Source organism: Penicillium chermesinum (genome assembly GCF_028974085.1).
Source record: "Penicillium chermesinum strain IBT 19713 chromosome Unknown utg000007l:1.0-2695246.0:1.0-2697696.0, whole genome shotgun sequence".
In the NCBI taxonomy this organism is placed as follows: Eukaryota; Fungi; Ascomycota; class Eurotiomycetes; order Eurotiales; family Aspergillaceae; genus Penicillium; species Penicillium chermesinum.
This window is the reverse complement of record NW_026695317.1, coordinates 1,966,411-1,978,437: the sequence shown is the minus strand read 5'-3', so window position 1 is coordinate 1,978,437 and position 12,027 is coordinate 1,966,411. Positions and strand designations below refer to the sequence as shown.

At 50.5% G+C, this 12,027-nt stretch overlaps 6 protein-coding genes across 6 annotated transcripts; 4 read left to right on the top strand and 2 right to left on the bottom strand.

The window, feature by feature from the left end:
• Positions 1-175: 175 nt before the first annotated feature.
• On the top strand, positions 176-1,511 carry N7468_009474 (replication factor C subunit 2; the record flags this gene model as incomplete). Its single annotated transcript, XM_058478770.1, has 5 exons — positions 176-291; positions 346-424; positions 480-623; positions 674-1,291; positions 1,341-1,511. The coding sequence occupies 5 exons, from the start codon at positions 176-178 to the stop codon at positions 1,509-1,511; spliced, it is 1,128 nt and encodes a 375-aa protein (XP_058327100.1).
• Positions 1,512-2,760: 1,249 nt separating this feature from the next.
• Positions 2,761-4,214, top strand: N7468_009473 (Major facilitator superfamily domain general substrate transporter; the record flags this gene model as incomplete). Its single annotated transcript, XM_058478769.1, has 2 exons — positions 2,761-2,893; positions 2,947-4,214. The coding sequence occupies 2 exons, from the start codon at positions 2,761-2,763 to the stop codon at positions 4,212-4,214; spliced, it is 1,401 nt and encodes a 466-aa protein (XP_058327099.1).
• Positions 4,215-4,875: 661 nt separating this feature from the next.
• Positions 4,876-6,676, top strand: N7468_009472 (pyridoxal phosphate-dependent transferase; the record flags this gene model as incomplete). The annotated part of the gene is made up of 3 exons (XM_058478768.1): positions 4,876-4,947; positions 4,998-5,722; positions 5,794-6,676. 3 exons carry the CDS (start codon positions 4,876-4,878, stop codon positions 6,674-6,676), a joined length of 1,680 nt encoding a protein of 559 aa, XP_058327098.1.
• A 286-nt stretch (positions 6,677-6,962) lies between these two features.
• Positions 6,963-8,168, top strand: N7468_009471 (uncharacterized protein; the record flags this gene model as incomplete). The annotated part of the gene is made up of 5 exons (XM_058478767.1): positions 6,963-7,046; positions 7,102-7,219; positions 7,267-7,296; positions 7,350-7,441; positions 7,494-8,168. 5 exons carry the CDS (start codon positions 6,963-6,965, stop codon positions 8,166-8,168), a joined length of 999 nt encoding a protein of 332 aa, XP_058327097.1.
• Positions 8,169-8,263: 95 nt separating this feature from the next.
• On the bottom strand, positions 8,264-8,854 carry N7468_009470 (uncharacterized protein; the record flags this gene model as incomplete). Its single annotated transcript, XM_058478766.1, has 1 exon — positions 8,264-8,854. One exon carries the CDS (start codon positions 8,852-8,854, stop codon positions 8,264-8,266), a length of 591 nt encoding a protein of 196 aa, XP_058327096.1.
• Positions 8,855-10,033: 1,179 nt separating this feature from the next.
• On the bottom strand, positions 10,034-11,899 carry N7468_009469 (glycoside hydrolase family 13 protein; the record flags this gene model as incomplete). Its single annotated transcript, XM_058478765.1, has 3 exons — positions 10,034-10,585; positions 10,673-11,373; positions 11,425-11,899. 3 exons carry the CDS (start codon positions 11,897-11,899, stop codon positions 10,034-10,036), a joined length of 1,728 nt encoding a protein of 575 aa, XP_058327095.1.
• Between the last annotated feature and the right edge of the window lie 128 nt (positions 11,900-12,027).

Below are 12,027 nucleotides of genomic sequence, written 5' to 3'. Positions count from 1 at the left end.
AGGGTAGTCAAATTTGTTCAATATAACCTCACTTTTGTTGCGTCTGGTGTTATAGTCCGTAGGCCTGGAGTCACGTGCACACGCGGAGACGCGTCTCACCGCGCCAGTCCCACCTTTCTAATCCATTGAGGCCAAAGATTCCCGCGCATTACCTGGACAGGCCTTTTCGTTCATAATGGCTTCCACTTTTTTCAATAACAAGGCCCGAGCTGCAGCTGCTTCGAGCAACTCAAAACCCAAGGTGACCGATAACAAGGAACAGAATCGCCTGGCACCATGGGTGGAGAAATAGTGAGCCCGACAGCATCCCCAATCGCATTGGCCATCTCTAATGCAATCATATAGCCGACCAAAGACTCTGGACGATGTTGCTGCTCAAGACCATACTACCAAGGTTCTCCAGCGGACTTTGCAAGCCTCCAATGTACGCATGAAATCATCCGCAAGACTATCCGCAGCTAGTAACTGATCTCAATTAGCTTCCTCACATGCTCTTCTACGGACCTCCAGGAACCGGTAAAACATCCACCATCCTCGCCCTCGCCAAATCCCTCTTCGGCCCTGCCCTGTATCGCTCGCGTATCCTCGAGCTGAACGCGTCTGATGAGCGTGGAATTGGCATTGTCCGTGATAAAGTCAAGAACTTCGCTCGCGCCCAACTCTCCCAACCCAGCGGTCTGGATGCCGAATACCGCGCCCAATACCCGTGCCCGCCGTTCAAGATCATTATTTGGACGAGGCGGACAGCATGACGCAAGATGCCCAGTCGGCCCTCCGCCGCACAATGGAGACCTACAGCCGTATTACTCGGTTCTGTCTTGTCTGCAACTATGTGACCAGGATCATCGAGCCATTGGCCAGTCGTTGCAGCAAGTTCCGGTTCAAGTCGCTGGACAACGCTGCAGCGGGAGTGCGGCTGCAGGATATTGCCAATGCGGAGAATTTGAAGCTCGAGGACGGGGTTACGGACACTCTTATTCGGGTAGCGGAGGGTGACTTGCGACGTGCGATCACATATCTGCAGAGTGCGGCAAGGTTGGCTGGTACCTCTGGCCTGGCTGAGAAGAGTAGCGACGGGGATGAAGAGATGGCTGATGCTGGAGCCCCGGGGCCGGGAATCATCACAGTGCGCACTATCGAGGAAATTGCAGGGGTGGTCCCTGAGTCGATATTGGATGACTTAATGCAGGCTATGCAGCCAAAGAGCTCTGGGTCTTCGTATGGAGCTGTTTCGAAGGTGGTCACTGACCTCGTTGCTGACGGGTGGAGTGCGACTCAGTTGATCAGCCAGGTATGTTCTGGTACTCAATCTTAGTCCATGTGTTAGCTGACCTTCGCAGTTATATCGAAGAGTTGTATTCAACGAAGCCATCCCTGACATCCAGAAGAACAAGATCGTGATGGCGTTCTCTGAGATGGATAAGCGCCTGGTGGATGGCTCTGATGAGCACCTGTCTGTGCTTGATCTAACTTTACGCATCTCGGGAATCATGAGTGGCACTAAAGCATGATTTACTGGAGGCGCTAATCCCTGATCTATCTTGGTCATTCCAATGGCGTTTGGGGCTCGCATTTTCAAAAATTCCAAGGCGTTCTGTATCTACGACAATATTATTTTTTCGCGAATGAGGATGATCACGATACCCTGATATGTGTGCACTCGTACATTGGCTCGGCAATCCTTACACTGGACATTCTCATCGTCGCTTCCCCTCCAAAATTCGAAAGGAACAACCGTATCTTTCGGATGAAGAAAATGAATCTCAATATAAGAAAGTGGAGTGTTATGTATTGTACAATACCATGATACTGCTACACTAGGCCATACCTGAACAAGAAAGAAATCAATTCAACTAACCGTGAATGAGATCCATATAAGGCTATCCAGGCAGTTTTCACCCCTTGGTATCTTACATTGCAATCATGTTGAGCCTCAATAATGATATCACCCAAACAGAAAACAAGTCATTTGAACTCGCAGGAACGACGAGGAGAATTTATCCATATAGATTCCTTCCACCGCTAGCAATATCTTTCTGCACGGTGTTTATCCAGGGGCGCATCTGTTCCTCGTATTCCTGAAAAGCAGTCGTAATGTTGTTTTTTTTTTTCTTGAAACAGGGCTTCCTGCTTCCGAGTGTGTGCCGCAGTGGCTTGAATGGGAGGCCTATTCGATTCAACAGCACTAGAGTGATGTTCTTCGGACCTTATCGGCCAGTATGAAGTACTTCTATACTCAACGTGAAAGCTTATCAAAATTCTTTACATAAATGCGCATTCAAATGCTTATGCGCTTTTTCGAGAGCTCAGCATTTTCGGTCGCATCAGGGTGGCAAATTTCAGTCCTTGGTCCACACGAGCTGTATGCACGAGGCTGCAGCAGGCTAACTAGCGCCGTTCACGGTTCGTCAAGCAGGAAAGTCTGGTATTTGTACTTGGAGCTAATGTACTAAGACTCGTATTGGGTAACTGCAAGCTGATAAGTTGAGCCCACCATGAAGCCCCGATCTGCCACCATGATTGGTGTTCACACCTTCCTTATGCGAGACTCGCTGTGCGTCTGGATGGGTTGTATCACCCCGCTAGCTCTTGAAAGGTGATCGGCGGGTTTTATCCCAACCCAGGACCGCACCGAGCGGCAATCGAAGATCAATTACAGGGCGGATCGCGGGCTAAAGCGCCTCATCTCAAATAGCTGTCGATTCCTCTGGGAGCTTCCTTTTTTTTTCTCCACCCCGTGTTCCTTATTTTCCAGTCAAGATGGGGCCAAGTGGAAGTGACCCACAGGAGTCGACAGCTCTGCTCGAGAATCGCCATCGCCCTGATAAATACCGGTGGGGAATCATCACCGCTATTGGTTTTTCGTGGCTTGGCTCATTTCTTGCTGCGCTGGGTAATCTTACCATCCCAGCTTCTAGTTGTAAGACTTCAGCTGATCGACCACAGACAGCACTATTACTTCCACCGTGTCGTCGGCGATTGCTACAGAGTTTAACTCGATTGCGACCATCTCATGGCTGGGATCGTCATATCTGATCGCTTTAACGGCCATCCAGCCACTATGTGGAAAATTAAGCGACATTATTGGACGAGGAAACAGCTTCTTGATCGCATGCGTGTTGTTCGCAGCAGGTAATCTTACCTGCAGTCTCGCCAGGTCTCTGCCGGTGATGATATTCGGGAGAGTCCTCTCTGGGGTTGGCGGTGGCGCATGCAATGCGGTCTGTACTTTCGTTTGCTCGGACCATATTCCCTTACGGAGTCGTGGGCTATGGCAGGGCGTGGGCATGGTTCTCTATGTGACGGGGTCGGGCCTCGGAGGCGTGGTTGGAGGTGCTCTGAACGATACCTTAGGATGGCGCTGGGCTTTCGCGATCCTGGTGCCCTCATCTATCATTGTTGGCATCGGGACTATTGCTTCTATCCCGCGAAAGGCATCTGATGATGAGAGTATCAAGGCAAAGCTCGCACGTGTCGATTTTCTCGGAGCTTTCACTCTTGTGGCTGCACTTGCGCTGCTCCTCGTCGGTCTTAGCGATGAGAGTGGCAAATCGGCGGATCTAAAGCTACTCCCTGCCATAACACTTCCTCTATCCGCAATTTCCCTCGTCCTTTTCGTTGCGATAGAATATCGCTTTGCAAAGGAGCCTATCATCCCGCTGAAGCTTCTTCACAACCGGACTCTGATAGCGGCGTACGTAGCCGCCTTCTTCGGATCCATGATGTTCTATACTTTGATGTTCTACGTACCAATCTACCTGCAGCTCAAGGGCGCCAGCACGAGCAAGACTGGGATCCAACTAATTCCGGAATCTGTCGGAGGGGGATTGGGGCCGTTCCTCGCAGGCACGTATACTCGCGTCACCGGGAAATACGGTGTGTTGAACGTGATTGCACCCGCTCTGATGACGGCGGGCAGCGCCGGATTTGCGTTCAGTAATCTGAGCACGAAACTGTCTCTATCAGAGCTCTTCCTGTTCCTCAACGGGCTGGGATTTGGTGGCAGACAGACAGTATTACTTGTCGGTCTTCTCAGTACCGTTGAGCACGAAGAACATGCAACTGCTACATCCGTAATGTATGCTTTCAGATCTAGCGGTGCGACGATTGGATTGTCTGTGGCCAGTCTCTTGTTCCGCATTGGTGTTGAAGGGGACAATCTGCAAGAAGCGATCAAATGCCTTCCGCGGGCAAAGATGGATGCCATTATCTAAAACAGAGTTACATGGCGGCTGTCCATCGTACGTTCTTGTTAGCGCTCGCCTTTGCGGCATGTGGTTTTGTTTCAGGATTATTCATGGAAAACAACCAGCTGTCAGCCTATAAGAGCAAATCCGCAGAGGAAGATCAGGACACGGAGCCTGCTTGATTCTTCAGGACTGCAAGCACGACACTTGATTGGTTGCTGACAAGCTTCTACTTGATGCATGTGGCGTCATATGGGAATATGTAGGGATATGCGACTTCAGCTAGCTGAACAGGGAAGTGACACAATTACTCATAGCGCAGCAGTCAAGCCAGAAGGATTGGATGTGCGGTAACTAGAGTACGATCGCCTGTATGGCGATCGTAATTTTCATGCACGTTTATGAGAGTTCATGGGACCCCAGCGAATCGTAATGCGGAAAAAGCAGCCACGGGCTGAGAGTGGCTAGACATTGTCCAGAAATGAGCATTGTATAATTGAGAATGACGCTAGGCAGGGTAATCCCCACAGAAAGGAAAAAAGGCGATGCCGTTTTAAGGTAGATTCGTCATGTTCCTCGATCTCCCAGCTCGGTGCTAAGCGAGGCCCAATCACACGAGTTTTCCGAGTTGTTCACCCTCTTCTACGAGTCAAATCTTTGCAGTGGAAAGGTTCTCTCCATACTAGAAATGTCGACAGTAACGATTACTCAAACCAATATCCCGGAAGCTGGAGATGCCCTGCCCCCTGAAGACAACCATGTGAGCCTGGCCCACCGAAGTCCCCTGATACCAAGGTTAACACTTCAAAGGCAGTAAGTGTGTCACTGCAGACATGGGAAAATACATTGAAATGGGCCAGAAAAGACGCGGAGTTTCTCGAGAGAATGAGAACTGGATACCCACGCTTCTTTATTCCTCTCGTTGTTCGAGAGCTATCAAACAAGCTTCTAGAATGGGCAACGCGCAGACACGCCTTTGACCCCTTATGTCCCAAGGCAGCAGCACTGGTATCAAAACCAGGTCAAGCATCACTGCTTTTCCCAAAGAAATGGATGGCCAAGACCTGCCAAAAATTCCTCAGCGATTCTCAAGACGATATAGTTGTTCTCGAATTCAGGTTTTCTGGAGAGTGCCAAATTGTCCAGGATTTCAGCCTGACCTATGTCGGCTTGGAGCAAGATATCATATATGCGAATGTGTTTGCAGATAATCTCTTGCCACGGGCCAAGTCCTTCTGGCAGCACGCTGGCCTTGGGATCTCCAGTCGATGCGCATGCTTTTGGCTTGAGAATGCGCCTTTCCTCCGACACCCGACAAAGAAAACCATGCCGATGATTCTACCGCTAGAGGAAGCTGAAAATGCTAGTTTTACTCTCCGCCAGCGCATCTCGGATCTTTTAGGGACGGATTCCCATCCGACAGGACTTGAGGATGTCTACTTGTATCCCTCTGGCATGTCGGCTATCTACCATGCGGCAGCAGCCATTAACAAGATACAAGGTAGTGATGCAGTTCATAAAGTCGCCATATTTGGGTAAGTGGTCACTATAAGATGCGCGATGAGCTTCAGTGCGAGTTTGCGGATACTGATGTTAAAACTGAAAGATTCTTATACGTCGACACATTCAAAGTCCTGAGCAAAGTCCATGAATTCGACTGTGTTCTCTACGGTTATGCCAGCGCCTCTGATTTAGATCAACTTGAGAAAGACCTCGATGAAGGCCTGCGTATTGACGCATTATATACTGAGTTCCCAGGAAATCCTCTTCTGAGCTCTCCCGATCTGTCGAGGATACACGCTCTCGCCAGCAAGCACAATTTTCTATTCGTCGTTGACGACACGATAGCAACGTCAGTAAATGTTAGCATTCTCAACCAGTGTGATGTAATATGCACCAGCCTGACGAAAATGTTCAGTGGGGGTTGCAATGTTATGGGCGGCAGCTTGGTCCTGAATCCTCGGTCCAAGTTCTACCAGCGGTTATGCAAGAGCATCGGCCATTATTTCGAGGACACGTGTTTTCCCTTAGATGTGATGGTCATGGAGCAGAATAGTGCGAATTTCGAAAGCCGAGTTGTCAAAGCAAGTCGCAATGCGGAGAGCTTGGTGCAGATGCTTCGTGATCATCCAGCTGTCGCGGAAGTGTTCTATCCTAAAGGGAGCTCCTCGCAACAGGTGTATGATGAATTCAAGAAGCCAGGCAAAGGGTATGGGTTTCTCCTCTCTATTCGATTCCTACAACCGTCCGCAGCTGTGGCATTCCACGATGCCCTCCTGGTGGCGAAGGGGCCTAGTTTGGGCACCAACTTTACGTTGTGCTGTGCATATACCCTAATAGCACACTATTCCGAGCTAGAGTGGGCCGCGAAGTTCGGTGTGATCGAGCATTTGGTGCGAATCAGCATTGGCATCGAGGATTTGCAATACCTGAAGGATCTCTTCCGGAAGGCTCTGACAGCGGCGTCCGAGGCAGTCGAGCCATTCTGAATCTCGAACGAGGCAGCAGTTGTTTACATCAAACTCTCTGATAGCAATTTGAGCGTGTATGTGTCAATCAATTCTAGCATGGGTGAATCCATTACGCAGTCTATGTTAAAAGTGTAGAAGGTGACTGCCCCACGTTCTGCCCCACGCGATCGGCGAGTCACCGAGTTCCTTTGCGGGAATTCGGGGTGTACAGGAATCCATGAACTTCCGACTCTCTCTTCTTCGCTCGTCTTGTCTCAACCTTCTTCGCGCCCCCGTTGCGCCATTCTCCTGTTATTCTGCAAGCATGGCATCCTCTGCTTCCGTGAATACCCCGCGCTACTTGACTGGCGACAAGGCCGGGATCCGCGAGTTCCTGGACAAGTTCGATGTGAGTACCTGCTTGCGCCTCACCCCCAGATCAATCGACTGACGAATACTGCTAGGTCTTTCTATTCGACTGCGACGGTATGTGCCTTGTCTTCTCTTTCGAGCCCGGCCTTCTCTCCGCTCTGCGCATTCCGCAAGGCACTTCGGAACAAACAGGGACTAAGATAAGATCGGGTATTTAGGTGTGCTCTGGTCTGGTGACCACTGCTTTCCTGGCACAGTTGAGACTTTGGAATTACTACGGAAGAACGGTATGATCTACACTTAGGTGAATTGGAAGCGCCGGGGCTGACGTTTTTCCTAGGCAAGCAGGTTGTCTTCGTGACCAACAACAGCACCAAGTCCCGCGCAGACTACAGGAAGAAGCTTGAGAGTCTTCAGATCCCAAGCACAGTGGTCAGACTCCAACTGTTGATACTGGAAACGGACCACACTGACAGCCCCACAGGAAGAGATCTTCTCATCATCGTACAGCGCCTCAATCTACATCTCCCGCATCCTCAAGCTCCCCGAGAACAAGCGAAAGGTCTTCGTAATCGGCGAGAACGGGATCGAGCAAGAACTCAGCTCCGAGAATGTCCCCTTCATTGGCGGCACAGACCCTGCCTACCGTCGCGACATCAAGCCCGAGGACTACAAGATGATCGCTGCAGGTGACGAGTCTCTGCTTGACCCAGAGGTCGGCGTCGTCCTCGTTGGCCTCGATTTCCACATAAACTACTTCAAGATCGCTCTTGCCTACCACTATATCAAGCGCGGAGCCGTGTTCCTCGCAACGAACATCGATTCGACATTGCCCAACTCGGGCACCCTCTTCCCCGGCGCAGGATCCATGAGCGCTCCTTTGATCATGATGCTCGGTGGCCAGGAGCCGGTTGCCCTAGGTAAGCCGAACCAGGCGATGATGGATTCAATTGAGGGGAAATTCAAGTTCGATCGCAGCCGTGCGGTGATGGTTGGAGACCGTGCGAACACGGATATTCGATTTGGTCTGGAAGGTAAGCTCGGGGGCACTTTGGGTGTTTTGACTGGCGTGAGCTCGAAACAGGACTTTGTAGAGGGCCCTGTCCGGCCTCATGCTTACTTGGATAAACTATCAGATCTCTTGGTATTAGATTCGTAAGACTACGCGTCGGAAATTCTTCATGATAGATTTGCATAGGTCATAGATACTGGTCTACGATCCCCGGTGATGAACAAGCAATACAATGAGTTCTATCAAAACTTGCTAATCACTTCCTGGACCGCGCGGGGTGCTTCCAACGGAAGTAGATGCCTCACATTCTGGACGACCTTCACAGACGTCTGGACTCCACTGTCCACCAGAACCTGAACGACTTCAGCCTCGACCTTCTCTTTTGTCTCAACGATGTCACCATCTCCAATTAGAACGACGGCCTTGAAGCCCGGATCAGACGCCACCACAGCCTTTAGAACTGTCTTCACTTCAGACGAGATATCCTCCTCCATACCATAGGCAGGCCACGCCTTCTTCGCCAACTCATTACCACTCAGACTATCCCGGACACCACACCGGATATCATCCTCATCAAGCAAGGTGAAACTCGATAAGATATTACCTAACGTAAAGCGTACAGACTCCTCCGAACTATACGCGCCCCGCTGCTGCTCCTTCATCTCCGCAGGCAAGTGCAGCGCAGACGGAGGCGAGGGCGCAATCAGCACAAGCCCTTTAGCCAGCTTCAGTAGAGTCTCTGGCAAGTTGGCCAGAGTTGCCAAGGCGACTTTAGCACCCATGGAATGGCCGACTAGGACAAGCCCGTGGGTGAGAAGCCCCCCCGGCGTCATTCTGTGAAATGTCTGTCAAGATCTGGACAGCATCAGAAGCCATGGAAGTTGCCGAATAAGCGTTACCGTCGTCCTGGGATGGGCCTGTCGACTTGCCCCAGCCGCGGAGGTCGAGGGCTAGTGTAGGGTAGTCGGTGCTGACAGAGGTCGGAGAAGTAGGCTCCGTGAGCTTTCGCCACGTTGCAGATGTGCCGCCCCAGTAGTGGAAGAAAACGAGAAGGGGCTTCTTATTCCTGTTCGGAACTAGGCTTGCGATTTGCGCGTGGATGGTGGTGGTTGGGGAGATTTTGAAGGATTGGGATTCCATTTTGAAACGCGGGGATTGAATATTGGAAAAAAGAGAAATACTAAGATAGTTTGAGAAGGTATAGATTGCAGTACGCTTCACCTCGAAAGAATTTCTTGGACTTGTGGGTTTTGCTGGTGCCAGGACGCTCTCATCTTATAGTTGAGAAGGTCGAAACTCCGCGGAGTTTCGCAGCGAGCCCGAAAGTCCGAATAGACGACGATCGGACGTTTTGTACTACGGTAATGACTGAAGAGCCCCAGTGCTCGTTATTAATATGGCGGTAATCAACCTTGCAAAGAAGAGGATCCTCACCGGCGTTAAACCGCTGAAATCGCAAGCAGCGTATATCTGGCGCGGTGGCCCATTATAATGGGAACTCCACATTAAGCTCACGAGGACCACACTGGTCGATGACTCGAATGGCCATTTGTTCATAGGAACTAGAATTCCCAAAAGTCATTATCGGTACAATGTGGTCTATATCAGGTCGTGTGTTCGTTTGGTTTCTCGGTTATACTCTTCTTGCCAGCCTAGTAAACGCACTGAAGTAGTTGCGTTCTAGTAGATGGAAAGGCTAGAAGAAAATCTCGAAGCGTGATATACTGCATATTCACTAGAGAGTGCCCTGCCCCAAAGATTTGGGACATACGGCGTTCCATTCAAATCGGTCTCAAACATAAAGCCTATGCTAGCATGTGTTAGTCCGCATGTTGGAGAATCCATGCCTCATTTGGTTGCTTATTGCAGTTCTAAACTTATGACGAAATGTATACAATACTATATTCGTAACAGAGTGAAAAGATTTATTGGGGCCTGAAGTCTGGCCCATGTTCAGGTTGCAGCTCCAGATGCTGTAGGTCTATGGAAAGCAAACCAGCTTGCACTTGCAACTAGATCAGCGCGACAACAGCCTCGAACGGACGCAGAGACCATTTGCCCGACGCAAGTCGCTGAGCGGTATCCGCCGCACTGCCGTAGTTGCTCAAGAGGACTTCCTTGATGTTGGAAACTCCATTATTCGAAGCATCCCATTCAATAGTCTTCGGGGTCCAGTTACACACAACAAGAGCCTTCTGGCTCTCATACTGGCGAGTAAAGGCGAAAACCTCTTCACTTGGGGAATCGACGCTTACCCAGTCACCGTATACGAAGATATCCAGGTATTTCTTTCGAAGACCCAGCACAGAGCCCCAGAAACGGTAAGGTGAGTTCGGATCCTTGACTTGGGCTTCCGCATTGACTCGCTCAAAGTCCGGATTCACTGACATCCAGGGTTTGACGTTTGGTCCGGTGAAGCCCCCGTTGGGAGCAGATGACCACTGGACTGGAGTGCGCGCATTGTCCCGCGACTTCTTCTGATACTCCTGAAGAGCGATTGCATGGCCTTCTTTGTCATCGGGTCTCTCTTGTCGAATTCTGGGATCATTAGGCGTGGTTTCCTTCTGGGGCAGTTGAGGGACTAACTCACCGATTCCAATGATTCAGGCAGTCGAGATCTCTGTATTCCTCAATGCCCAGGACTTGGGAACATTTCGCATGCCGATCTCCTGTCCTTGATACACAAAAGGGGTTCCCGACTGCAAAGCCAGTGCGACAGCCAGCATCTTTGATGCAACATTGCGATACTCCTCGGGCGCATGTGTATAGCGATCAATGCATCGTGGCTGGTCATGGTTCTCCCAGTATAAAGCATTCCAGCCATCATGAGCATACATGAATGTCTGCCATCGCTCGTAAAATTTCTTGAGATCGGTCAGTTTCCAGCTGCCGGGCTCAAACTTATCCCCCAATGGACCGTGGTCAATATCGACTTGCTCAAAGTTGAAGATCATGTTCAGTTCTCCACGGTCAAACTGGACCGCGCGAAGCACCTCTTCCTCATCTTTAACAAATGGCATTTCACCCACGCTGAAGGCATCATATTCCTTCAGGATTGATCCAATACCCTTGAGGCGCTCGTGCAGTCGTGGTCCGTTCGCGTACCATTTGTCACCCCATTGCCAAGGAGTGCGGGGGTCCTTGATTGGAGCATCGGGGAATCGGAGGTCTTTGCTAATGAAGTTGATCACGTCCATACGGAAACCATCGCAGCCCTTTTCAAGCCAGAAGCGAATGATCTTGTGGACAGCCTCAACGACTGCCGGATGTTCCCAGTTCAGATCGGGCTGCTCGACGGCGTACAAATGGAGATAGTACTCCTGAGTGTGCTCGTCCCACTGCCACGCACTCCCTACCGTATAATCAGAGAAATGTTCTACAGCATCGCCGGTTGACTACTTACCTTGGAAATGTGAAACCCAGTTATTGGGAGGGTGCCGGTTGCCTTGCTCATCGTAACGGGCAGGCTTCCAGACATACCAGTTCCGATACTCATTATCTTTCGAGCTCCGAGATTGCTTGAACCACTCATGCTGGTCACTCGTGTGGTTGACGACCAGATCCATCAGAAGTTTCATTCCGCGGTCATGGCAGCCCTTGATCAGTTTCTCCACGTCTGCGACCGTGCCATACTCATCTGCGATGCTGTAATAGTCGGCGATATCGTACCCCATGTCGATCTGAGGCGACTTGTATGATGGACATAGCCAAACAATATCCACCCCAAGGTCTTTGATGTAGTCGAGCTTTGAAATAATACCCGGGATGTCTCCAATGCCATCATCGTTCGAGTCTTTGAAGGAAGCAGGCCAAATCTGATAGACAGAGGACTCCTTCCACCAAGCACGGTGGTTGTTTGGTTTAGGAGGGGCAGCCATAGTGTAGAGAGTCAATTGCCGACGGCGGTGTTATGTGTAAGAAGATTCGAGCGGAGGACCCTTGGGTCTTATTAAGAGGTATAGACTGGTCGGCCGACGCGCTCCCACCGCGGGGCACTTGGCGGAGA